Below are 27,406 nucleotides of genomic sequence, written 5' to 3' on the forward strand. Positions count from 1 at the left end.
CACTGCCTAAAAACGATAAAACCACCCAGTTAACACTTAAAGTTAGGACACTACTGCGGTGATTCCGGTAAGACATTATTCAGGACATTTAGTGTGGTCTATACTTCTATAATAGTGCTTGTTTCTGGAGTTAGTGTAAGATTATGGACTTTTATTCACTAATAGCTACAGTCCTAACTGAAGCTGTCATGGTGACTAAACAGATGAGATTTCAGAGTTAGGAAGTGTGTGTAGCACAGCTCCAGGTCTATAATGCACCCTCGCACATCAGACCACCGCGAAGCACTTGAGAACTGAATTATTGAGAAAGGTGAAAAATCGATGGAATTCCCCTTTAACATTATGACGTCAAACTCCTTTAAAGTACAATGGCGTAAAAGACGCCAGTGTTGTGGCGCACATGGAATTAGCTTGTGAAAAACGGCGGGAAAAGAAAGACAAGAAGACAAAAGAAAAAGCAAACAAACTAACTAACAAACACAATCCGACTCTCAGACACACTGACTTACTGACTGACTGACTCGAATCTCACAGCATGCCACAGAGCGTGTGTGCTGCACGCGTGTGAGAGGGAGGGAGGAGAGGATGACGGAGAAGAGAGAGAGAGAGAGAAAGAGAGACACAGAGTGAGAGAGAGAAAGAGAGAGAGACCCAGAGAGAGAGAGAGAGAGAGAGAGAGAGAGAGAGAGGGGCGCACACGCTTGCAGCCTTGCTGAGAGAGGAGAGAGGCGAGAAAGAGAGTGAGACGCGAAGAAGGGGACGAAGAGGAGGAGGGAGAGATAGAGAGAGTGAGAAGAAAAAGAGCAATGTCTGCTGAAAAGGCGCCTCTTCTTCTTCCTCGTGCACTGACCGGCCCTCGCTAAGACACCATGGGCTGTATCGGCTCCCGCACTATCAGTAAGATGACACGTCTTTTTGTTTATTTATTTTACCTTATTCCGTCTAGGCTAAGGACTGGGGGAGACTCAGAGACCCCCACCACCTCCCCTCTAGTCTCGCAGGGCAGTGTGTGTAGGAGAGTGTGTGTTTCTATGGAAACCCTTGGGGGTAAAAGGCCGTTTAGTCTTCACGGCTTTTCGCCCGTTATGTAGCATGGTGGCTGGCGGGCTGCTGAAGGAAGAAGGGAACGATGGGAGGAAAACGAGGGGGTCTGCACTGCCGCAGACTGAGCGAACGGTCAGAGATAGCGGGGGGCTGGGAGGGGAGACACGGATGAAAGCAGAGAGAAGGAAGGAAGGGCGGATGAAAGAGCGCCAGAGCCGAGGCGTGCGGTCATCCAGGGGATGGATGAAAGGAGCGAGTGAGAGAAGAGGATATATTGGGAAAGAGGTAAAAAGCGCGGGAAAGATGGGGAGGACGTGGGGAAACGCGCGGGTGGAGTCCCGACAGATGGATGAGTGACGCTAAGGTCACGAAAGGTTCTGTGTTGCGTTCTTTTGGCGGAAACACCGGCCGTTTAGGGATCTGCATTGTGGCGCGTGTGCGCGCGCGCGTCCGTCTGTGTGCGCGCACGTGTGCATGCGTCACAAAGATGCTCGGGGTGCGCGCGGTGCATTTCAGGTTAAGTGGTAGAAAACGACCGCACGCGAAAAAAACAGCGCGCGCACACACACACACACACACCTGGGATGTGCAGCCCCGCATACAGACACACTCACACGAGCTCAGGTGTGACACAGAGGCAGCCGGCGGACGCAGCTACAGTAGGTCAAATTGTGCTAAGTCAACAGAGCCCGTGGCCACATGAAGCATGACGGCGGCTCCGCCAACATGACGCGCGCTCTCGCCAATTCAAACAGCAGCTGTAGTGAAAGCTCCCGTTGGCTGCGTCCCGAACCGCATACTAGCACCCTACACCTATACTAGTGCGCCAAAAATGAGGGATGCACGGAATTTCAAACCGGTGAACCTTAATGTACTTAAGAAAAGCAGAATGTTTAGGTGATGCTGGACCTAAACCTGTTTTTTAACTACACAAAGGCATTCAGGACTGCTGGACTGCTTAAATGTCTGCATTTTATTTCTTGTACTGCATTAGGAGTCCTACTGGAATAAATGTTACATCTCTCTGTGATGCTCCAAGTCGATTTCTACACTTCTGTACTATTAATGTGTTGGCATCGGGCATGGAAAGCATCAGATATTCCCAACAACACAACCTGATTAGAAGTGCATTCATTGGTACAGTATAGTATACATAGTCTATACTATATAGTATAGTATATATAGTGTAGTAGTATGCCGTTTTGGACACAGCCATTCGTTTTGTTTAGTGGAGGTAGCAGTGTGCAACAAGAACAACTAGTTCTAAGACAGTTTTGTGTACATCAGATATAACCCTTTAAAGGTACAAATGCCATAGAGGCCTGTGTTATGAAGTAATGTGTTAGTCACTGTTTAGGTGATGCTGGACCACTGCGCTAAACGTCTGCATTTTATTTGTTCCACTGTGTTAGTAAGCCCACTCACATTAATGTGGAACTGCTGTTCCAAGTAGATTTCTTCCTTTTTTAAAACAATTATGCATCAACATCAGTATGAAAAATATCAGATATTTTCATGTTGCATCCCTCACAAAAATAACTCTAGATGCATTTGTTAGTGTAGTGTAGTATAGTAGGCCGTTTTGGACACCATTTATTCTAATGCTGTCTAATGGAGTAGTGGGTAGCAACGAGAAGCCCTAGTTCAAGGACAGAATGCACAATGTAGTCCATTGCGTTTGCATCAAATGCAAGCTTTTAAAGGTACAAATGCAGTACAGGCTACAGATCTGTGTAATGATCTAATCTGTTGGTCACTGCATCATTTCTTTGCTTCTTTTGGGCACGCATACAAGCAGAATTATTCTATAGGGGTATCTCAGTGAAGCAGCATTTGAGCATGTAAACCAGTGCTGATTCGTCAGGAAGGTTTCCGGACTACCACTGAAGGAGTGGGGAGCTACTCGTGAGTGCGGCAGCCTATCAAAACAAAACCCAGGACCGGGAATGAAATAAATAATTGGCGCCGAGTTTGACCTTTGATTGTCATTGAGCCAGCGTGAGAGGCTCAGACAGAGCTGGTGGAGAGAAAGTGGGGGTTTCTTTCTAATAAAAAAAAAAGGACACGTCCGAAACCCTACAGCAGTGAAAGTGGTAAAGTGGGGCAGAAAATTGGGCAAATTAATTTAACGTCCCTTTTTTTTCTGCCCGACAAACCGCACTGATTAAAAGTAATGCCTTGAATGGAGCTGAGTGAAACGTGGGCATCATTATCATGTGAATAAAATACAATACATCAACAGCAGTTATTGCCATAAGTCCAAATTATGTTGATGTAATATGTTTCATTCATTTGGAAATGATTAGATGAATGACTTGTTCACTGTCAATTTGTGGGTCCCATTTCCTTTAAAGAAGTGCAGCACGACTGGACTGTGTGAGGCTAGAGGGTAGCTTGCTGTTTGCATCTGGAATTTGTTTAGGAAATTGGTTTGCTGTTTTTTTTTTTTGTTTTTTTTTTTAGGAGGAGCCTGGCTGTCATATTTAGCGCAGTTTGCTATAAATAGATTCTGGTTTACAGTGACCGTGGAGAAGAGAGGAGTGGAGATGTGTGCAATATGGGTCAAGTGCTTTCCATGCAACAGTCCAAACTGTCTGATACATTGTGAGAGATATTTTTGTTCTTCTATGTAAAATAAAGCACAGTGAGGTCCCCTTAAGACTGCATTGATAATCAAGTTTCATCCACTTTTTCATATTAAGCTGCTTATGTACTTTCAAGTAACTGTCTAGAGTTACAGGCCATATTGTTGGCTGGTTATCTCGATACCTACCACTTTTAAACATGCTATGAGTCTTTTATTAAACAGAATCCAAACATGAAGTTATGAAATAACATGGGATGGAAAGGATAATTCATAAAATTCCCGCTCTACATTCCACACCCTATAAGCACACTCCAAATCCCTGACACCTGTTCCGTTTCTCTGCTGTCTCACCTGGCATTCAGTTTAGCATAATTTGTAATCAGAGCCATACTTATTCCAGGATGTTCACCTGAGCTGAGACTCTACTGCTTGAAATTTAAGAAATCCAGAGCTTCTCAAGCACACCCAGCACCAGTTCCCCCTTTTAGAATGCAGCATCCTCTGCCTCCCGACAAGGACTCCTTGATCATGCCGTCCAGTTCCTTTGGCACTGGTCTTCCTAAGGATACTTCATACGCATCCACTCGCTCAAGATCTCCAAGAACCTCATGAGAAGCTGGGATCAGTTTAATCTGGAGTTATTTTGGGAGTTATTATAACTCCTGCCCAAGCTTCTCAGAGTTCCTTCCTCTGTTCCCAGGTCAGTTTTGGGTACGGTCTAGATGCGCAAAACAAGGTTGAAATGTAAATATAAGGTATTTACATTGTTTCGTGAGACAGGACCCAGCTCCTGTTTTTGTGGTTGTTGTTTCCACATTACTGTTAGAGTGTAGGGAGCCTCCAAAGACTCTTGTGACCTGGGGCTTCACACGTCCATGATCTGTTCCTGTCCTTGAACTTGAATTAAGTTATCTGTCTATTTTAAAAACACTCCTTTGTGAACTACCCCCCTGCTCCTATTTTCTTTTGTTGTAATGCCACAAAACTGCTTTAGAAGATCTCCCTGCTGCAAATAATGACTCAATTTCACTTCTATTAGTCATATGACAGATGGCAGTGGAGATGAGTGTTGCCAGCCAAAGCCACCAAGTTACAAGAAAACCAGTGTGTACTGTGATATTATGTAACTCATGCCACTTTCAAACTACTTGTAATTCAGCATCTACTTTATTAGAGACACTTGTATTGTACTTACACGTAGGCTTCTAGATCCATTGTAAAGGTGTGCAATCACAGACTGTAGCCCATCTGTTGTCATGCGCTCTCTCTGCCCTGTTCAGCATTGGTCTGACCACAAGACAGCTCTTGACCAGATGTTATTTGGGTGGTAGATCATTCTCAACACAGCAGTGATATTCACATGGTAGTGACACTGTGTTATGAGTGTAAGGTTTTTAGACATATCTGCTACATTGAGCGTGGTCTGACAACCAACATTGTCTAGCTCTGTGGTCATAAACTGACCACTGGATTGATTTAGATCGACATAGCTAACAGTTATGGTCAAAATACAGGCTAAATAGTGCAATTTAAAAGTTTGGACTCTTTCAAAAATTTGGAATTATTGTTTTCAATATTTGCCCTGTGATGGACTGGCGACCTGTCCAGGGTGTATACTGCCTTCCGCCCGATAGGCTCCTGCACCCCGCGACCCAGAAGGATAAGTGGCTTAGAAGCTGTGTGTGTGTGTTTTCAATGATATTAAATTGATTTTCTTGCAAATAAAAGTACATAAAATAAAAACTTATTCTGATATGATGCTAGTGCTCTGTAACATCATGAATCATTTGTAGAAGTCTGTAAAAATGTTTTTGACATTTTGGGTGTTTGAAGAACGGTGAATGGAGCTAGTGATCCTAAGATGATTAGGAAAGATGTATAACTGTCACCATTTTTAAATTCTACTAGATAATTACAAACAACTCTTTATGGCATGTGTTCAACGTGGTGCTGGAAACATTCCTGAGATATTTATGTCTATGCTGATATGATTGCATTGCGTAAATGCTGCAGATTTGTCAGCTACACTTTCATGCTGCAAATCTCCTCTTCTACCACATCCCAAAGGTGCTCTACTGGATTCTGATCTGGTCACTGGGGAGGCCACTGAACAATGTCATGTTCATAAAACCAGTTTGAGATTTGTTTTGTGACAAGGTGCATCATCATGCCATCATGACAGTAGTTACTATAAATATGGATAAATTGTAGCCATCAACACGGTCAGCAGTAGCACTCATATAGGAATTCACACAATGCTCAGTTGGTATTAGAGGGATTCTCCACATCATTATACCACCACCAACAGCTTGGACTGTTGACAAAAGGCAGGTTGTTTCCATGGATTTATGCTGTCTATGTGAAATTCTGACCCTATGTTTTAACAGAAATTGAGATTCAGCAGATCAGGTAACATTTTTTCAACTGTCTACTTTCAGTGAGTCTGTGCCCAATGTGGCTTCAGATTCCTGTTTTTGGCTGACAGGAGTGGAACTCAGTGGAGTTTCTGATGTTGTAGCCCATCCACCACAAGGTTTATTGTGTTGCATTTACAGAGGTATTTTTCTGCTCTTAGCAGTTGTAAAGAGTAGTTATTTAAGTTATTGTAACCTTCCTGTCAGCTCAGACAAGCCTGGATGTTCTCCTCTGACTTTTCTCATCGGCAAACTGTTTCTATTCACAAAACTGAAGTGTAAACTCTAGAGACCGTTGTGCATAAAAATCCAAAGAAATAAGCAGTTTCTGAAATACTCAAACCACCCCACCTGGCACTAACAACATTGCCATAGACAAAGTTACTTAGATCACATTTTCCCCATTCTGACATTTGCTGAGAACATTAACTGAAGTTCTTGACCTGTATCTGCGTGATTTTATGCATTGCGCTGCTTTCGTTTGGCTAATTGGGTGGTTGCATGACTGAGCAGGTGTGCTGTTTCCTAATAGAGTGACCAGTGAGTCAATTTGCACCTGATCATGTTTGATACCAGATACAATGCTGTGGTCTGGTGTAAAGTAGTGTACACTAGCCTAGCTAGCACAAAGCACTATAACTCGAATACTGAGCTGGCTACATACAGTGAGGAAAACAAGTACTACAAATACTTTTTTTGCGGCAGTAACACACAAATAAATTATTAAAAAATCATACATTGTGATCTCCGGATTTTTTTTTTAAGATTATGTCTCTCACAGTGGACATGCACTTAAGGTGAAACTTTCAGACCCCTCCATGATTTCTAAGTGGGAGAACTTGCAAAGTCGCAGGGTGTTCAAATACTTGTTTTCCTCACTGTAAGTACCTACCATCTATTGACATTATGTCCATGGCTTAATGTAGTGTGTTTTTATGTAGGATGTCTCTAATTTTAAGTTTTGCTTAGTTTTCTATAGATATTAATGGGGCAAATTTGATACAACTTACAAGGTTATTTAAAATAGCTTTTTACGGGCTAGCTCCATTCACATTAGGACCCATGAATGACCAATCAAGCATGTGTACATGGCTGTAATTTGGTGGGGTTCTTTATGTGCTTGTCGTAATGCCTGTTCACTCGCGTTTGTTGTTTTCAGTTTGTTAGCCAGCTTGATGAGGAGTAGGCTGGGTTTTATTGGTAAATTTAATATACAGACAGGTCACAAAGGAAACACAAAAACGTATATAAGTAAACTTATGGGTAATGTTGATGATTCTTTTCACTAAGGGGACAAGTTGACCCAAACCATGCCAACAAAATTCCTTCTGCGTTGTACCTTTCTCTTGGTACATGCCACACATGCACATTATATCATACAGTACATCTGTCTGGAAGCATCTGCACTCGTTCTGTTCTTTCACTCATTCCTTCATGTAGGCTTTTTCTTTAATTCGTCATTTGTTGTCACATACAATGCAAATACTGACCAAATACACTATATTTCCAAAAGTATTCAGTCACCCATCCAAATCATTGAATTCAGGTGTTCCAATCACTTCCATGACCACATGTGTATAAAACCAAGCACCTAGGCCTGCGGACTGCTTCTACAGACATTAGTGAAAGAATGGGTTGCTCCCAGGAGCTCTGTCGTGAAATTTCCTTGCTACTAAATATTCCACAGTCAACTGTCAGTGATATTATAACAAAGTGTAAGCGATTGGGAACGACAGCCACAAAGTGATAGGCCATGTAAAATGACAGAACCAGAGTCAATCTTTACTGACCTCCAAACTTTATGTGGCCTTCGGATGAGCTCAAGAACAGTGTAGAGAGCTTCATAGAAAGGGTTTCCATGGCTGAGGAGCTCCATCCAAGCCTTACATCACCAAGCACAATGCAAGGCATTGAATACAGTGGTGTAAAGCGCCGCCACTGGACTCTAGAGCAGTGGCGACGTGTTCTCCGGAGTGACCAATCACGCTTCTCCGTCCGGCGTTCCAATGGACGAGTCTGGGTTTGGCGGTTGCCAGGAGAACGGTACTTGTCCGACTGCGTTGTCCCAAGTGTAAAGTTTGGTGGAGGAGGGATTATGGTCTGGGGTTGTTTCTCAGGAGTTGGGCTCAGCCCCTTAGTTCCAGTGATAGGAACTCTTAACGCTTCAGCACCAAGAGATTTTGGACAATTTCATGCTCCCAACTTTGTGGGAACAGTTTGGGGACGGCCCCTCCTGTTTCAACATGACTGCACACCAGTGCACAAAGCAGGTCCATAAAGACATGGATGAGTGAGTTTGGTGTGGAATAACTGGCCTGCACAGAGTCCTGACCTCAACCCGATAGAACACCTTTGGGATGAATTAGAGCGGAGACTGTGAGCCTGGCCTTCTCTTCCAACATCAGCGTCTGACCTCACAAATGTGCTTCCGGAAGAATGGTCAAGAATTCCCATAAACACACTCCTAAACCTTGTGGAAAGTCTTCCCAGAAGCGTTGAAGCTGTTATAGCTGGAAAGGGTGGGACATTATATTAAACCCTGTGTATTAAGAATGGGATGTCACTCAAGTTCATATGCGTGTGAAGGCAGACGAGCGAACACTTTTGGCAAGGTAGTTCATGTATCACTGAGCGACTTTTGGTTGCTATGGCAGACATATAGCCTTGGACTGGGAGACTGACACTCAAATGATGATGACATTGACAAGCAAGCAGATCAATTATTTGAGGCACATGCACGAAGGACAACTGGGGTTACTGTTGCTAAGCACACATACAGCCAGTGGCATATCTACTGGGTTATGGGGGGGCTGTGGTAACCAGGCCCACTAAAATATCTATTGGGCCTCTCATATAAAAACATAATTGTCCTTATAGAAGGATGTAATTTCTGAATAGCAGGGCCAGTTCTACCCTTTTGAGGACTCTAATGAGGGTCTCCTTTGGGAGTCCTTGCTGACTGATGTACACTAAAATTAAAGGTTAAGTAACAGAATGACGACAACAAGCTGTCTAAATTGTATCAATTTACAACTGGCTATTTTGTGTTGCTGATGATTGGATGCTTGCATGGGGTTCTAGTAAGTTTGAATTACAGATTTACCTTCTCGGCATTCTGTCTTGTGAAATTTCATGCTCTCCTGGCTAACTTTAAACTTAGTTGGATCTAACTCTGGTGGCAGTGGCAACAGACCTGCCTTTTAAAATGCTTTACATTCTTCATATTTAGGTAACATCATTTAGATAGTATGAGTTCTTTTGCCTTCTTTGTCTATTTGTCCTCACATTTCACGTGTTTGGCTTTTTGTCTTAAACGTCATGCTTTTATATGCACAGACATGATGATTAATCACAGCCTGAGTAACTAAATATAGTTATGTTATAATTGAAGTTTGGGGGGTGGAGCATGGCTGAAACCCCTCCTTCTTTCAATCCAACGCCCTATAAATTCACATCCTTACCTTTCGTTCCCGTGACGAAGAGTTCGCAATCCCCACTGCCACTCCATCTCCTCCCCGTTCCTCAGTCCTGCATCAGTCCTACTACAGCTATAAGGTGGGATCTGGCCTTCTAGCTACAGGCAGAAGCTGCCCAGAACTCCAGCCCAAGTTCTCAGAATTCTTCCCCCTCCCTCAATCAGTTCTCCCTCATACTACCACCACATGTTGAAGGCATGGTCTGAACTCACGAAACCTGAATTAACAGGGAAAGTCATTAACTGCTGTTGTAAAATGAGTTTTACCGCATCTGTGTAAACTGAACCTTCATTAGAAAGACTACAGATCCAGCTTTTTTTTCTCGTACTCGAGCATCTTCGATAACATAATGGTACAATAACAACTCAGAAGTTGTTAGCAGTGCCAGCTCTACCTAATCAGGGACATCAGCATGTCACTAGACTGTTTAACATCATACCTCACCAGCTGGCTTCCATTAACACTACACAGACTGCCCTGTAGTTTATTTAACTCCCTTTCATAATGCACCTCATACATAGTAACCACTTTCAAACATATCTTTCACAACCTGCATATATATGATATATTCAGTCTTAAAGTTATAATACATACTTTTTGTATTTAAAACTGAAAGAAGTAGCGTTAATAAGTCAGGTATATATGTTGTGCGTGTGCTGTTGTGAGTCACCCTGTGCCTCCTGAAATAGTCATTTACAGGTCAGTTTTTTGGATGTCATATGTCTTTATGCATTAACTTCACTTTCACAGAGAACATCCAGTTCGACAGTTATACTGACGAAGATATGATGACAATAGTAGATAAGTTTCACCTCCTCAGGGAAAGGCTCTTTGTTACAAAATGTTCTTCCATACGTTGTGTTCAAGGACTCATTTCCAACCTCTAAAGGGTCGTATTTGTAACTGTGAAAGCGGTCATTTATTCAGTAAGCATGACTACCCTCATGGCATAACAGGCAGTGTTTGGCTAATTGCAATTGCTAAATAACCATCTTTTCATGTATTTATTCATTTATTAAATAACAGGTGAAACACATGACTGATTTAATGTCTCAGAAGGGCCTCAAACTCTGTGCTGCACAGTGTCATGTTTTCACTGCTATGACACATGATTCAGTGTGATTGAATAAGGTCTGCTAGATCTCAAAACACTGAACTGAGTAATGCTGAAAACACTCGCACACGTCATTATGCAAAGAATGGGAATGAAATATTCTTCAGCTGACTTGTTTTAGCTGTGCTTTGCTCTCAATCAGTAGAGGATGAAGACCCATCTTTTAAAGGAGGCGAGCAGTGTTAGTAAGTTCTACTGTAACATGTATTTGGGTTTATGTACCAAAAACATAATTTAACGCATAACTGAATTTACATGACCGTGTTTTAATCACTCTTAAACAGGCTGCTTTTGTTACTGTACCTTTTAGATTGAGATATGTAAATGAGCTCTGTTTTGACCACCCTAATTTAAAAAACTGTCCAGGCCACAACACTCCTTCTAGCATCAGTAGGAATGAACAGGGCTAAACTGCTGTAGGCTAAAGCAGGTGGATATGCCCTGATGAATCAAAACATTATGACCACTATGATCACAGATAAGGCAAATTTTGTTGATTATATTGTTACACGGTCAAGGTCTGGGATATATTACACGGTGAGTCTGTTTCTGTAGTTGGTATGTTGGACATGGGAGGAATGTGGAGGCGTGAAGGCTTCAGCAGCTTTGACAAGGGCCAAATCGTAATGATCAGATGACTGGGTCAAATCATGTCCAAAATGGTAAAGCTCATGGGATGCTCCTGGTCAGCAGTGGTGAGGACCTACTGACAGTGGCCTGATAGTGACTCACCAATGCGCAAAGCCTGTGTGTCCCATCTGTTCTGAAATTTTTAATGATGGTTATGGGGGAAATGTGTCAAAACACACAGGACATCGTACTCTGCTGTGTGTGGAGCTGCATAGCCACAGACCTGTCAGAGTGCCCATGCTAACCCCGACCACCGTTGAAAGCACCTACTATGAGCACATGAGTGTCGGAAGTGCAGAGCAAAGGAAGAAGCTTGCCTGGTCTGATGAGACCTGTTTTCTTTTACACTCATGGAAGGCCAGGTGTGTGCGTGCTGTTGACCTGGTGAAGTGATGATCACTTCACCAGGATGCACTGTGGGCGCCAGTGGAGGAAATGCAATGCTCTGGCTATGGTTTTTGCAGATGGCTGTGGTCTCTTTCTGCATAATTATACATACTGCCACACTGCATACATGTTCAGGAAAGGTTTGAGGAACATGATGTTTCAATTTGTTGCTCCAGCCTCCAAATTTCCCAGATTTCAATCCAAATGAATATCTGTGGTCAGCTCTACCTCATGGCATAAAGGACTTTAAAGAGCTGCTGCTAACAATCTGCTAACAGCATATTAGGCAGGTGGCCATAATGCTTTGGTTCATTTGTGTTTGTAAATATGTCAGTTTTCGTGACATTACAGAAACAGTGGATTTACATTGGGCTGTTTTCTACATTGGGGGATTGGGGAGTGCATGGTATGTCTCAGTTTTCCAATGTGCAACCCATGATATACAGTTTATTAGGCAGCTCTGTTAATGTTAATTGGGCGTTTCAGAAACATCTGCAACATTGCTGAACCTTGTAGGTTTACAATTACTTACTGGAGCCTATCTGTAAACTGCAACTTGACCATGCATAAAAAAGGGAGCAACATGGGCCTATTACTGACAAGATGTTGTTTATGTGGTGGACCATACAGTTTGAGACAATAGCTCTTCCATTCTGCACAGTTTATATGAGTCATCCTCTAGTCCTTCATTAGTGGTCAGTTAATGGACACAGGATATTAGCTGGATATTTTTGGTTGGTGGAATATTCTCAGCAGTAATACCTGTTTAGAAAGTCCAGCAGCACTGCTGTACACACACACACTAACTTGTCAGTGTAACTGCCGTGATGGTACAAATAATATCTGCTCTGAGGTGGTCCAGTAGGGGCCCTGATTATTGACGAATAGGGTATAGTAGGGCTAGCAAGTTGTGTAGAGAAACAAATGGACTACAGTCTGTAGTTGTATAACTACAAAGTGCAACTGTATGGTAAGTTGACTTATCAAAGTGGCGACTTATACAAAGCAAAGGTCAGAGACCACCATTCATTTATTTCATTTCCACAATCATTAAGAGCATGTCTTATAATCAGGTTTTTTTTCACTTATTTTTATTAGAAGTTGACTGCATGAAGGGTGGTTTTTGTGCAGTGCTGTATCTATTTAAGAAAATAAAAGGAAATTCAGCCTGATTTGTCAAAAAAGGGAGAGATTTTCTTCACAGTGATGGTGATAGGAACCAGAGGTCATGTTGTCTGTAATGCAAAAGTAGTCATTTTATTTATTATTCAAAACCAACAGTGAGCCTAGCGAGTTTTCATATGTAATGTAAATCTGGAAAGAAATAAATAGCTTTCTTTGGGGACCATTTTGCCTTACAACACCCTGCATGTGCTCCTCTGCCAATTCTTAACCATTTCATATAAAAACGCCTTAAAATCTTCACAGGCCTGGTTCCTGTCACTCCACTGTGAAGAAAATCTGGATTCTGTATGTTTCTATACAATGAACCATTTTACACCAAACCACTCTGAATGGCTTTGTTTACAGCTCAGCCACTGAATTAGATTAAACTTTAGATTAGAAAAGGTTCAGTGTTAGATATTTCAGAAAATTCCATTACACTTGTAGCCAGACGTTTTCAGTGGCCTGAGTTGAACAGCTGTTGGCAGTCCTGCATCGATTAACATGTTGACTCTTGAAGATGATGTAAACAGTGTCCTTCTAGCTGTCTGGCAAATGTATTATCATATTTCCTGAATACAGTGCAAGTGCATGGACGTGTCTAAGCTGAATCTCTCACTGCACTGCATTTGTCGTCGTTTTTAGAGCTATTGTATTACACAGGTATGTCCCTCTATTGATCACATTAGACATGCTGATGGACAGACGAGCTGGCGAGTATCTCTCTTGTACTTACTCTCTCTTGGTCTGTCTCTCTCTCTTAGTGCATACACACACACACACACACATATTCCCCCTGCTTGTGTGTGTGTGTGTGAGGGGGTTGTGATTGTATGATCCAGCACACACTGTGACTGACACGGCCCAAGGTGACTGGTCGATACCATGATTGACGGGCATGCTTCTATTGAGTGCGTGATCCGAAACGAGGAGGGGTAGAAGAGGGCCAAGCAAGCCTGAGAGACAGCAAGAGAGAGAGGGGACCGCAAAGAATGAGTCAGAGGAGAGGAGGGAGAGTGGGAGGGATAGGGAGAGATAGAGAGCGATGCAGAAGCAGATAGAGGAAGACAGCATGTTAGAGAAGAGAAATGAATAAAGGAGGAGAGGAAGAATAAGTCGCAAGAAGTGAATCTAAATATTGAATATTGAAGCATAATTATGCAAGAAACAAGGTTCCATCCTGCAAAATTAATGGGAATTCCACTGATGTGCGAAATATGCCATTCTTCAGAAAAGAATGGCATATTCATATTCATATGCATACAGAGGTGGTGATGATAGGAACTAGATGTCCAAAGTGTTTAATGGCTCTTAAAGCTACCTCACAGGAAACTGTTATATGAAATGTTTTTTAATACATTGCCTAATCACTGAGACTATACTATATTTTTGAGATAAGCTTTGGACTCAGAACACATGTAGGTTCATTGGTGGTAGGGATGCCAAACACACACAAGTACATTTTCTAAACAGTTTATCCTTCTGGGTCACAGGGGGAGCTGGTCATTGGGTGGAAGGCAGGACAGGTTGCCAGTCCATCACAGGGCAGGATGCCAGACAAAACCTGTTAAGTAACAGTAAAAGTATGTTTTGTCAATGATGGTAAAAATCTGTGAAATTAACAATCATTTAATTTCTGAGAAAAGCTGCATTTTGCTGTAAGTCAGTGGTTTCACTAGTTCAGCTACACTATATTTCCAAAAGTATTGGCTTGTCTGCCTTCACATGCATATGAACTTGAGTGACATTCCATTCTTAATCCATAAGATTTAATATGATGTCGGCTCCCACTCTTTGCAGCTATAACAGCTTCAGTTCTCGGAGTGTGTTTATGGGAATTTTTGACCGTTCTTCCAGAAGCACATTTGTGAGGTCAGACACTGATGTTGGATGAGAAGGCCTGGCTCGCAGTCTCCGCTCTAATTCATCCCAAAGGTGTTCTGTCAGGTTGAGGTCAGGACCTGAAAAACAACACTACACCATAATCCCCCCTCCACCAAACTTTACACTTGGCACAATGCAGACAAAACCAAACTCGTCCATCAGATTTCCAGATGGAGAAGCGTGATTCGTCACTGTAGAGAACACGTCTCCACTGCTCTAGAGTCCAGTGGCGGTGCTTTACACCACTGCATTCGACGCTTTGCATTGTGCTTGGTGATGTAAGGCTTGGATGCAGCTGCTCGGCCATGGAAACCCATTCCAGATCCTAATCTGAAGGCCAAATGAAGTTTGGAGGTCTGTAGACTGGACTTGTTGCACAGGTGGCATCCTATCACAGTACCACGCTGGAATTCACTGAGCTTGTGAGAGCGAGTCATTATTTCACAAATGTCTGTAGAAGCAGTCTGCAGGCCTAGGTGCTTGGTTTTATACACCTGGGGCCATGGAAGTGAATGGAACACCTGAATTCAATGGCTTGCATGGGTGAGTGAATACCTTTGGCAATTTAGTGTAGTTATTCATATACATACAGGATTTTATCATAATAATAGTTACAGTGGTTAAAAAAACACAAATGTATTGACCATACAATTTTACACTACTTTGATAGTGAGATTTTTTTATAGTGTAGTAAATAAAGTGGCTTTGTTTGCATTGTAGACACGACCACTGGTTCATATCACTAATATTGTAAAAAAATTGTTATGTAAAAAGTACATAACGTAAAAAGTTATGTCAAAAGTTATGTTTCTCCCAAATTAACTCTTTCACATCAAACCATTCTGAGTAACTTTGTGACTTAAATCTCAAATATTGAATTATTCAGAAAGTGTGAAAATTGTTAGAATTCCCTTTTAACTGTAATACTTTTAAGTTTAAAGCATACTATACATTATTACATTATAATAAGGTTGTTAACTGTTCAAGGAACAGCTCTTTATTAACTTACTTTATTTCTTACTTCTTACTAGATCATATAGCGCTAAAACACATTGTTCAACATTACTGATAATGTCAACAAAAAAATCTAACAAAACTTTCACATTTTTCATTTACAAGTGATGCCTGACCCACGTCCAAGTGAGTTAACACTTTAACCTAGAGATAAGTGCAGTTCACTATGTGAGCTGCTTTTGTGAACAAATAGTGAAAGAAAAAGAAAAATGATGACGGTTTAAAAAAGGAAAAGAGTGCATTTTCTTTAAATGAGGGATAAAGTAGTCAAAAACGAGACAGGCAAGTCTGACAGCATTACTGTAGGCCACCAGAAAAGGAAATGAAATAATGTTACCCTTACACACATCACCAAAGCTCATTATTTATCAATACTGATGTTAGTCTTTGCAATATTCTAAGCCATATCAGCTACTTTGAAAACTGACTGAACATTCGGAAACTTGTCCTGTCACAGCTTACAAATATTGGCTTTTTAAGTATGTATAGCTGGTTAATATAACTATGCCACCCACTCGTCCTGGAGACTCAAAGCTCGTCTAGAGAACTCTAACGTTAAGCCAGTGAAATAATACTGCCTGAAGAGCTATAAGATTAATTAAATATTAATTATTATATTACTTATTTCAGCTATTGCATATTACTTACTACAGCTCAAAATTATGGGTAGGCTTTAACAAAGTACCACATGTTGTTTTATGATAATTTAGCTGTACGTGAGCAGTACCTCAGTTTGTCAGAACACTATCAAACATTTTATTGCTATGTTTACAGGCCACATTTAAGCCAAATAAGGCAAGTCAGCTCTCCAAATATGGATGCTTTGTTGCATTGTAAGCTAACCTAAATGCAATTATGATGTTGCAAAGTGCACCCCTAGTTTAACTGCTTGGCTAAATCCTGCTACACACCTACTATAGCCATTCATGCTACCTATGCCTTTCTTCACTACCTTGATTGTGCATGTACAGTTCAGTTTTAGCTTATGATGACAATAAAATATTGACACAGATTCATTTTCAAAAATACACCAGAGTAGGCTTTGAAACCACCAAGTTTACCACTGATTCATAATAGCGTAAAAATTGGAGAATAGCATTTACTAGTTATGTATCATCTAGAAAAATAATGTATAAATGTATTTGAATATTTGTTACAACCAAGGGGAAAATCCACATTTCATTTCTGATCCCAGTTAGCAGTTAGTTACAGTTATATTGTCTTGTACTGTGTCAAGTATTTTAATATTTCATTCTTATTCTCTTTTGATTTGCTCTATTCTGTGGTGTTGTATTGTTTCACTGCATATCCTTCGTCCGTGGACACCAATATTTTAGTTAATATTAGATCCAGGAGGAAAAATGAGTCACTGTACTTAAACTCTACATGAACTGACCCGTGCTGCCCTTCTCAGCAGATGTAGAAAAAATGGTTATTTAAAGGGACAAAATAAGAAATGGCATACAATATAAGAATTACATGTTTCACCAATCTCAATCACATAAAGTATTGTGACACACAGTGATTGGACTGAGCAGGGATGTTCTGTTCGGAGAGGTAATGGTCTATACAGCTGTTTCTGCTAAAGTATATAGCTTATATAAGAAGTTATTGTGGCAGCATTCTCCATTCATCAGTGTTGTCTCAGTGTGCAGCTTACTGTATGAGGATATAGAATAGGCAACTGAATGTGGAAGCAGGAGGGGAGGCAAGGAAGATTATGGATATATAATACTATACTTACAGAGAAGTACACTAATAAATAAACCATCCATTTTTATTGACAATTTGGGTATTTGTTACACTGCATCAGGCCTACATTTCAGTGAAAAGCCTTTAAACTGGGCTGTTAAGTACAACAGTTTTGTTCGTATTTTTAGTAGCCCCTTTTCATGTTTCTGCATTTTTTTGCTGGAAGTACTGATTGCCGATTTACGCTGCTTCTGAAAAACAACGACAATTACAATAATAGCTGAATCCAAAAATAAGACATTGTACATTTTTTTTACAGTTTTTGTTTACAGATTTTTCAGTCCCTCCCCCACAAGATTTCATCCACAGAAAATCAGCACCATTTATCCCACTTCCTCCCGCAACCTTAACATTTTGTCCCGCTCCCACCCACAGCCTCAATTATATCTGCTTTACTCAGAAAGTGACTTACTTTGGCTTTATTGTGTATTCGCCTTCATTAAGAGCACTGTCCACGGCTGTGGTCGTCTGACTGTCTGAAGGCTCCATTCTGTCTGTAGCCTACAAGAATGGGCAACACTTTATTTGGATGGTCTATTGTAGATACTTTGAAGTATATCTACAACTAAACATCTATTAAATGCAACTGAACCTAAAGATGCATGAAAAAGATTCTCTGAAATCTATACCTAAACTTAACCCTGACCTGAACCATAACCTACTCCTAAATCTGACCCTAACATTAATGTTGTTGATAATCAACTATCACCAGAAAATTTGTTAATAATCAAAGTACCTGTAGATCATCTATAGGGGACCATCAAAATAAAGTGTGATCCAAGAATGCAACTTGCCTGTTCTTGAATGTTTGGTTGCTTCTACTGTACAGCTTACCCAAGTGCTTGAGCTTGAAGCAAAAACAACCACAGATGAGCAGGGAGCAAATGGGTTTGTGCAATTGAGAGGAATGAAGGAATAAGGTTTGCCACATGGAAAGTAATCTAACTTTACACTGACACTGAATTCAGTTGGCACTTTAAAGTTTGTGCTGTTAGCAGTTTAGTTTACTTAACAGTTTTCATATTACCTCTCAAAAGTGTGTAGATTTCAGTTCACTGGAGCCAGTGGTTGTGACAATAGCTGCTGAGGTTATTGTACTCTGATGTAAAGGAATTCTTCCATCTCCTAATTGAAATCTTGGCAAATATGTGACATAGAGATTGGACTGCCAGTATTTCTGAGGTTAGTAGTTGTCTGTAAAGGCAGTAGCAGAACTTGTTTAAAATGGTGTGTACTGTACATACTTCTGTTTCTTGTGAAAAGGGCCAGTTGAGTACATATTGCTTCAAAACCACAAGCACCTTAATGACACAAGGACATGTTCTTAAGGACATAATGAGGAAGGCTGGGTGTGGTGTGCACCCGTTCCCCGGACCCTGATGTTGACCACAAGAGCCAGCAAGAAGGCAGGGCAATTAAAGTGGCCTCTCTGCGGGACTGGTGGAGGTGCCCAGGAGGTGGTGCTCAGCACACACGTGCCGTTCCCCACTCCCTCACATATTTCATCCTCTCCCTGCTATGGGGTATTGTCTGGACTCAGGGTTCAGGCCTAGGGGACAGGCACATACTGCATAGGGCTAGTGTAACTACTTGCTGTTAGCTAGAGCCAAAAACAAAAAAAGATTGTTAACTCCAGAGTTATCATTAGTACATTAGCTCATCTGAAGGGGCAGCCTCCGTTACCCAAGCCTCCTCTGCACCTGACATTATAACTGCTCTTATAACTTCTATTTGCTGCTACATTTTCCTGTGTGCTGCTGATTTTTTAGCCTGTTAGTATCTGTGCTTGTTAAGAATAAGAACTAGGACACAATAGTATCAGCCTTATTCATCCATGTGGCTAATCAATTATCTCTTCCTTAACTCATGGATATCTGAATATCAAAATCAGTCAGAATGTACATCCCTAACTTGAATGTATGGTTCTTGGGGAAAAAAACATTGATGTTCACATTATTGAGGAGGTTCTTTAAAGGGTTTTCTTTCTTAAGTAATGGAGGGAGACTCCAGATCTTGCTTTCTTCTTAAAGAGTAATACGGTGTAACGCGGAGCGAGGTAGCGGACACATGTGCGGAGGTAAGCGACTTTTATTGAGGGCTAATCCAAAATCAGGGTCATAAGGGTCCAGGGTCAATGAGCCAATACGGAGAGATCGTGGGGCAGACATGACATAAACCAGAATCCAACTAAACACAGACAGGGATTCAAACAACAATACATACAACTACGAAGACCAGCAAAGACAAAGTGCAAACACAGGGCTTAAGTACAACAGGGTTAACGAGGGACAGGTGGAAACCAGGTGGCGACAATCATGGTGGAGACATGAAACGAGGGGATGGACTAAACCAGAACCCAAAACAAAGAGGGACATGGAAGTTTCAAAAAACAAACAACATGGACAGGACTGGGAGGGGCCAATCGTGACATACAGACTATACTAGAAGAAGGTCCTATGGCAGCACAAAGCACTCAAATATTAAATCATGTCAACATCTTAAGCACATATGGTGCTGGATTAAATTTCACTAGAGATGTTGTAGCCTGGATATCACACTTACTAACAACAATGCACAGGCTGTGTTTTTAGCAGATTTTGTTATTTCTTTACTCTAGGTTCAATTTGAATGGGACTGCTTTTGCTGAGGATGCACCAAATTCAGCAAATTACAGATGGAAATTTTATTGTTTATTTTATATTTGTTTGTTTGTTTTTTTGCTTGTTTGTTCCATTTATAGTACTGTGCAGAGTTCATAGCCTACCCTTCATTTTCTTAGCCTTCTAATCAAAATGGCCATTAAATACAAATCATTGGTTTTTCAGTGACTGAATAAAATCTGTTATTTAACAGATAAAATATTTAACAGAACATTACACAGAAACCTCCAGCAACTAAATACAGTATCACATTGTTCAGTGTTTATTGTGTCCACCCCTTTGCCTTTATTACAGCTTCCGTTATTTTCAGGAGGCTTGCTATCTGTTTTTCAAAGAGACGTTTTTCAAAGAGGCATATTTCTTTTGCATGTTCTGCTTCTCACATTCCAAATAACGATCCCAAACACATTGAGTGATGTTGAGGCCTGAACTCTGGGGTGGCCAGTCCATTATTCTAAGTAAACCAGCAGCTTCTCTGTTTGATTTGCAGATTTCCTTTTCTCAACATCTTGACAGTTATACATCCCTTCAGACTCAAAGCACTGAGTTGCCTTCTAACAGCAGAAGGATGGACAGAAACATCTGTGGATGTTTTTCAGATCTAAAGCCAGAGTGGAGCTTGATTGTCTTCCCTCTCTCAAAGATGAAAGCTTTAAGTACTGTTTTTTGGGTGGTGACAGTTTTGGTGGTCTACCATGTCTTGCACGGTTTTGAAAACTCCAGTTTTGTCACTTATTTTTCTCTGTCTTACATAATTCTCAGAAATATTGCCAAAAAATGATTAACTTGTTTGTTTAGACTGGACATTTGTTGAATGAATAGTACATTTTTGTATATAAAATAATAAATAAGAAAACATAAGGGAAGATTAGTGTGTTGTGAAGAGAAAGGTCTTCAGTTGCGATGTGAAAGATGCATTGGAGCAGCAGTCACATACAGATTGCAGGGAAAGAGGAAAGCCTAGTATATGATTGTCTGATTTGGAAATTGTTTGCAACCACACGATCTGAGAGAGTGAAGAGTACTGAAAAGGAGGAGAAGCTCAGCATGATAAGTAGGTGAAGGTCCCCTCAGACTATAAAAAATATGGACACTGCAGATTCATACTGGATTTAAATCACGACTCAGGTTGACAATCACAAATTTCAGTATCTGCTCAGGTAAAACTAATCCAGCTCAAATAGAGTTTTAGTTTTCCTGTCCGTGTAATTGAGTACCAAATGTGCTGAACACCAGTTTGGCACTGCCCTCCATTTCCAAAGGAGATGGACAACAATACCACTAAGCTCAAATGTGAGCAAGGACACAGTGTAGGTTGTTTGAACACAGTTTGCCTCTGTTAAATTGCAAAGCCCAGCAGGTAAATAACTGGTTGCCTCCTCCCACAAGAACCCCTACAGTGGCAGCAAGCTAAACTAGAAGAGCTCTGTGAGTATTGGTCTGGAACATAGTTTTCTGGGCTGGAGGAGGGGTAGTCTTTGATTGAGCCCAAGGAAGGACACAGAAAAGTAGAGTCTCTGGATGCTGTCTCACCACTCATTGGTCATCTATAATCTGATTTGTGCCTTCTTTAGTTTATATGCAGAATTCTTGAGATGATGAGTGATAGAAGGCAAATGGTAAGGTTTTGAGGTTCAAATATTTGTGTGAACCCAATGTAATCCAACCATGTTGGGTTTGTTGAATTTAGACATAATTTGTCAAGCATTTGTCATACAGAATGATCTTGAACTATATTGAGATTCAGGTCAACATTTTTTATACCCAATTAAAGCTCCAGGGAGCTTGCAAAACATGCTGACTGTCAGTCCCAGACCTAAAACTGGTGGCTTTGACCAAGGCCTGGACTTCTGTTCTCTTGTGACCAGTCTGTCTGAGAAAAGCTACCAGTATCTCTTCAGCTCCATTTTGACTTTGAAATGGCAGACCACTGAGTTTCCAGGAAGGCTGGTGTTTCTCTGAAGAGAAAGTCTGTCAACCTTAACATGCTCTGAAATAGATAGCAATTCAGCGGCACTCAACATACCCTCCACAAATCTGTCTGTCCAGCTGTCTGCCTAGTCACTTGATCGGACTGGGGATCCTTTTTACCCTGTTTTTGAGAACTTTAGCATTCAAGGATTGCATTAACAGCAACAGATCTTCATGACAGTCTTTCTAGAAAGGGGCAATAAGGACATTTCTTCTTTTTAATGTATTTAATTTATTTATTAACAATAATTTTGTAACTTGCAATATATAAAGACATATTGGCCATAAAAAAGCTTTTTACCACTGGCAAATTTGTAGTACTGCCAGGTTTTTGTCAGGCCCATTTGTGTTTTAGGTACTTTCAATTTCACTGTTTTGCCAATTGGTACATGACTGAATGCAGCTTGTGGGATAATTACTGTTGCTATTATTCTATCATAATTCTAGACAGACAAGGAATCATTGGCATTCGAATGATGAATGACACCTACCGAGGTGTTTTTGCTTCTCCTGTAGTGCCTTACGTTGGCTGTGACAGATGGCTTGGTAATGTGTTTAGTGATTAAATGTCAGTGCAAACTGCAAGAATCCACACTAATAAATAATAGTTGTTAAGTGTAACTTGTTATTTGCAAAAGCCAAGGTGTAAAAACTGGTTACAGTGGCACAGAAAGCTATCCTCAAGCTTTCATATCATCAGTAAACAGAATGGCTGCACTACTGTGAGTCTCACTCTTAAAATAAAGGTTCCTGTGCTTCTTGGCTTGGACCTACAGTTCTAGGTAAAACCTTTACATTGTGTGGAGGTTCTTTAAACTTTAAAAAGATTCTTTATACTCACACAATTCACTTACAAAAGTAGTTCTTATATGACATTAAAATGGCACTCTGGCCTAAAACTAGCCTCTAACATTATTTGTCATGTGATCTAAAGAAGCGTCCAGTGGAAATTGGACTACTGTACGTCGAAGACCATCAAAGAGGAGTGGAGGAAGGCGGGTTAGAAGGCAGCGAGAGAGAAGGAAAGGCAGGAGTGTGGAGGTTAGAGTAGGGACTCTGAACATAGGCACAATGACTGGTAAAGGCAGAGAGCTTGCAGACATGATGGAGAGAAGGAAGGTAGATGTCTGTGTGTCCAGGAGACCAGATGGAAAGGAAGCAAGGCCAGGAACATTGGAGGTGGATTCAAACTGTTCTATCATGGTGTAGAGAGGAAGAGAAATGGAGTAGGGATAATCCTAAAGGAACAGCTTGTGAAAAGTGTTCTGGATGTAAAGAGAGTGTCAGACAGGATCATGAGCCTGAAGTTGGAGGTTGATGGTGTAATTTTGAATGTGGTCAGTTCATATGCACCACAGGTTGGTTGTCAGTTAGAGGTGAAAGAGGAATTTTGGAGTAAGATGGATGAAGTGGTAGATGGTGTCCCTAGAGAGGAGAGATTCGTGATTGGTGCAGACTTCAATGGACATGTTGGTGAAGGGAACAGAAGGGATGAAGAGGTGCTGGGTATGTATGGTGTGAAAGACAGAAATGCGGAAGGTCAGATGTTTGTAGATTTGCAAAGAGAATGGAAATGGCTGTGGTGAACACATATTTTCAGAAGAGGGAAGAACACAGGGTGATATACAAGAGTGGAGGGAGGTGCACACAGGTGGATTATATCCTTAGCAGGAGATGCCACCTAAAGGAGATTGGAGATTGTAAAGTGGTACCAGGGGAAAGTGTAGCAAGGCAGCATAGGGTGGTTGTCTGTAGAATGAGATTAGGAACAAAGAAGAGGAAGAGAGTGAAGACAGAACCAAATATTAGATGGTGGAAGCTAAAGGAGGAGGATGGTTGCAGGCAGTTCAGGGAAAAATTGCAACAGGCCCTTGGGGGCAGTGAGGAGCTACCTGAGGACTGGGAAACTACAGCTAAGGTGGTGAGAGAAACTGGCAAAACTGTGTTGGGTGTTTCGTCTGGTCAGAGGAAAGAAGACAAGGAAAGTTGGTGGTGAAATGAGGAAGTCCAGGAGAGTATTCAGAAGAAGAAGGTAGCTAAGAAAAAGTGGGATAACCAGAGAGATGAAGGAAGTAGGCAGGAGTACTGTGAGGCTAGTCGCATAGCGAAAAGAATGGTGGCAAAGGCAAAGGCTCAGGCCTATGATGAGCTGTATGAGAGGCTGGACAGTAAAGAAAGAGTAAAGGACTTGTATCGTTTGGCTAAACAGAGAGATAGAGCTGGAAAGGATGTACAGCAGGTTAGGCTGATAAAGGATAGAGAGGGAAATGTACCAGTGAGTGAACAGAGAGTGATGAGTAGATGGAAGGAGTACTTTGAAGAACTAATGAATGAGGAAAACGAGAGAGAGAGGAGGACAACGGGGGGAGAGATAGTGGATCAGGAAGTGCAGAGAATTAGTAAGGTGGAAGTGAGGGCAGCTTTAAAAAGGATGAAGAATGGAAAGGCAGTTGGTCCAGATGACATACCTGTGGAGGTATGGAGATGTTTAGGAGAGAAGGCAGTGGACTTTTTAACCAGGTTGTTTAACAAAATCCTGGAGAGTGAGAGGATGCCTGATGAGTGGAGAAACAGTGTACTGGTCCCCATTTTTAAGAACAAGGGTGATGTGCAGAGCTTCAGTAACTACAGAGGTATAAAGTTGATGAGCCACACCATGAAGGTATGGGAAAGAGTTGTTGAAGCAAGGCTAAGGCGAGAGGTTCAGATCAGTGAGCAGCAGTTTGGTTTCATGCCCAGAAAGAGTACCACAGATGCAATTTTTGCGTTGAGAGTGTTGGTAGAGAAGTACAGAGAAGGTCAGAAGGAGCTACATTGTGTCTTTGTGGATCTAGAGAAGGCATATAATAGGGTGCCAAGAGAGGAACTGTGGTACTGTGTGAGGAAATCAGGTGTAGCTGAAAAGTATGTTAGGGTGGTGCAGGACATGTATGAGGAGAGTGAGACAGTGGTGAGCTGTACAGTTGGAGTGACAAATGGTTTCAAGGTGAAGGTAGGGTTACATCAGGGATCAGCTTTGAGCCCCTTCTTGTTTGCAATGGTGATGGAAAGGTTGACAAATGAGGTCAGGCAGGAGGCTCCATGGACCATGATGTTTGCAGATGACATTCTAATTTGTGGTGAGAGTAGAGAGCAGGTGGAAGAGAATCTGGAGAGGTGGAGGTTTGCATTGGAGAGGAGAGGAATGAAGGTCAGTAGAGACAAGACAGAATATATGTGATATGTGTATATGTGTGTGAATGAGAGGGAGGCAGGTGGAAAGGTGAAGATGCAAGGAGTAGAGGTCATAAAGGTGGATGACAAATATCTTGGGTCAACCATCCAGAGCAATGGACAGTGCAAAAAAGAGGTGAAGAAGAGGGTGCAAGCAGGATGGAGTGGGTGGAGACGGGTGTCAGGGCTGATGTGTGACAGACGGATAGCAGCAAGAGTGAAAGAGAAGGTTTACAAGACAGTAGTGCGTCCTGCTATGATGTATGGTTTGGAGACTGTGGCTCTGTCTAAAAGACAGGAGGCTGAGCTGGAGGTGGCGAAGATGAAGATGCTGAGATTTTCGTTGGGAGTGACAAGGATGGGCAAGATTAGAAATGAGCAGATCAGAGGGACAGTGAAGGTAGAGCAGTTTGGAGATAAAGCCAGAGAGGCCAGGTTGAGATGGTTTGGACATGTGTTGAGGAGGAATAGTGGATATATTGGGCAAAGAATGTTGGAGATGGAGCTGCCGGGTAGACGAAGAGGTAGACCTCAGAGAAGGTTTATGGATGTAGTGAAGGTGGACATGGAGATGGTTGGTGTAAAAGTAGAGGAGGCAGTAGATAGGGCAAGATGGATGTTTTCATACCTCAGCGTTCTTTCACTACGCTACCCAGCATGCATTACGCAAATTCATCATAAATCACCATAACCCCCCCCCCCATAACACATACATCTATTTTTTTCCACGTTAGCCTGCCAGCAGGGGAAAAAACATCCATCTTGACTTGACCCTCATAAATCTGCACCGAAGAGTCATTTTTCACACAGTTTTTCCACCTTCAAGATACATCAACAGAGGGGGGTTTTGCTATTCTTTAAACCGGAGGGCCTCACGCTACCGTGGCATCACTGTATGAAGCAGGCATGTCTGCAACAGATGTGTACATGGTTACCTTTTTCACTTTGGCTTGAGTGCATTTTTAAGACCACTTTAAAGACCACTCAAGAAGCATATTTATCATTGTCAGATGACAGTTGCTATAACACTGCAAGACAAACTGCCATATTGGTGTCACTGCTGTGCTGAGAATGGGACGACATACTAATAATATCTGGTGGTCCTAATGCAGTTCCTTTTTATTAAGGAACAGATTAGATGGGGCATGTTTGTGAAGCAAATTGTGAAGAAACAGGTGGACTACGCTCAGTAATAGACCTCTGAAGTGGTGTGTCATACTACTTCCAGTCTAAGCTTGTTTTCTCTATGATAAAAATGAAATGTTTTTGAGAACTGCTGCTGTCGTGTCTTGTGGTGCACTGAAGTGTATGAAGCAAGCTCCTGCTCACCGCAATGGCATGGCATGAAAGTAAGTCTACTAAACACTCTTATATACCTCCAACTCGGACTTCTACTGCCAAAGCAACTTCACTTTTGTGTTTGTGTGAGTAGACACCATGTTTTGGCTCCTTAATGACCTCATAACTCAGAAGATGTTCTTATGGAAAAGGTATTAGCTTTAAACATTTTCCACAGGGAGCAACAGCAGCTCCATTCATTTCTGTCACAGAGAAAAACTATTTAGGCCCACAGTTGCTAATAAGGTCATGGCATCGACTACAGAACGAAGACACGACTTCCGAGGACCTTTGTCATCCTACAGAGTGCACCTTTATGTTTATGATAAAATACCAGTGAGTTTAGGAACAAGGTAGGTGCACCTCCTGAACTGGCAACTCAATTTGTATTTAATTGATTTCATCCATGCAGTCTCTAGCTCATTCCTTCTTTCCTCGCTCTCTTTTCTGTTGTATATCTCACCTCGGCTTTAGCATGCTTACAGCATTCCTTTTTCGTTTGCCTCCATGTTTGCTGGCTTGCTCTGTGCTGGAGGTGAGTCAGCCTCTTGGACTTCGCCCCTAATCAGAATCACTGTGCGCTCCAGTGTGTGACACACTCCTCCTGTGAGAGACATTCCTCTCTCTCTGCTCTGCCGCAGGGCCACAGCACAAAGGTGGATGATGGCTCCTGTGCATTGTAGGCCACACGATGTGTCAGGCCTGACTGTCATGTGGCCCATTTGTTCTTCCATGTGGTTCCTGGCAGAGGCACACAG

General features: G+C 41.7%; 1 protein-coding gene across 6 annotated transcripts in view; it reads left to right on the top strand.

Moving 5' to 3' along the window:
- Positions 1 to 692: 692 nt before the first annotated feature.
- fam131ba (family with sequence similarity 131 member Ba) overlaps positions 693 to 27,406 on the top strand; it is a 60,842-nt gene continuing 34,128 nt past the window's right edge. For all 6 annotated transcript variants that reach the window (XM_037541038.1, XM_037541049.1, XM_037541051.1 and 3 more), the window contains exon 1: positions 693 to 897. In XM_037541038.1, coding sequence (XP_037396935.1) covers positions 870 to 897 — 28 coding nt within the window. In that variant the 5' untranslated portion in view covers positions 693 to 869. The remainder of the gene's footprint in view (positions 898 to 27,406) is intronic.

This window comes from Pygocentrus nattereri, chromosome 1, assembly GCF_015220715.1.
Source record: "Pygocentrus nattereri isolate fPygNat1 chromosome 1, fPygNat1.pri, whole genome shotgun sequence".
In the NCBI taxonomy this organism is placed as follows: Eukaryota; Metazoa; Chordata; class Actinopteri; order Characiformes; family Serrasalmidae; genus Pygocentrus; species Pygocentrus nattereri.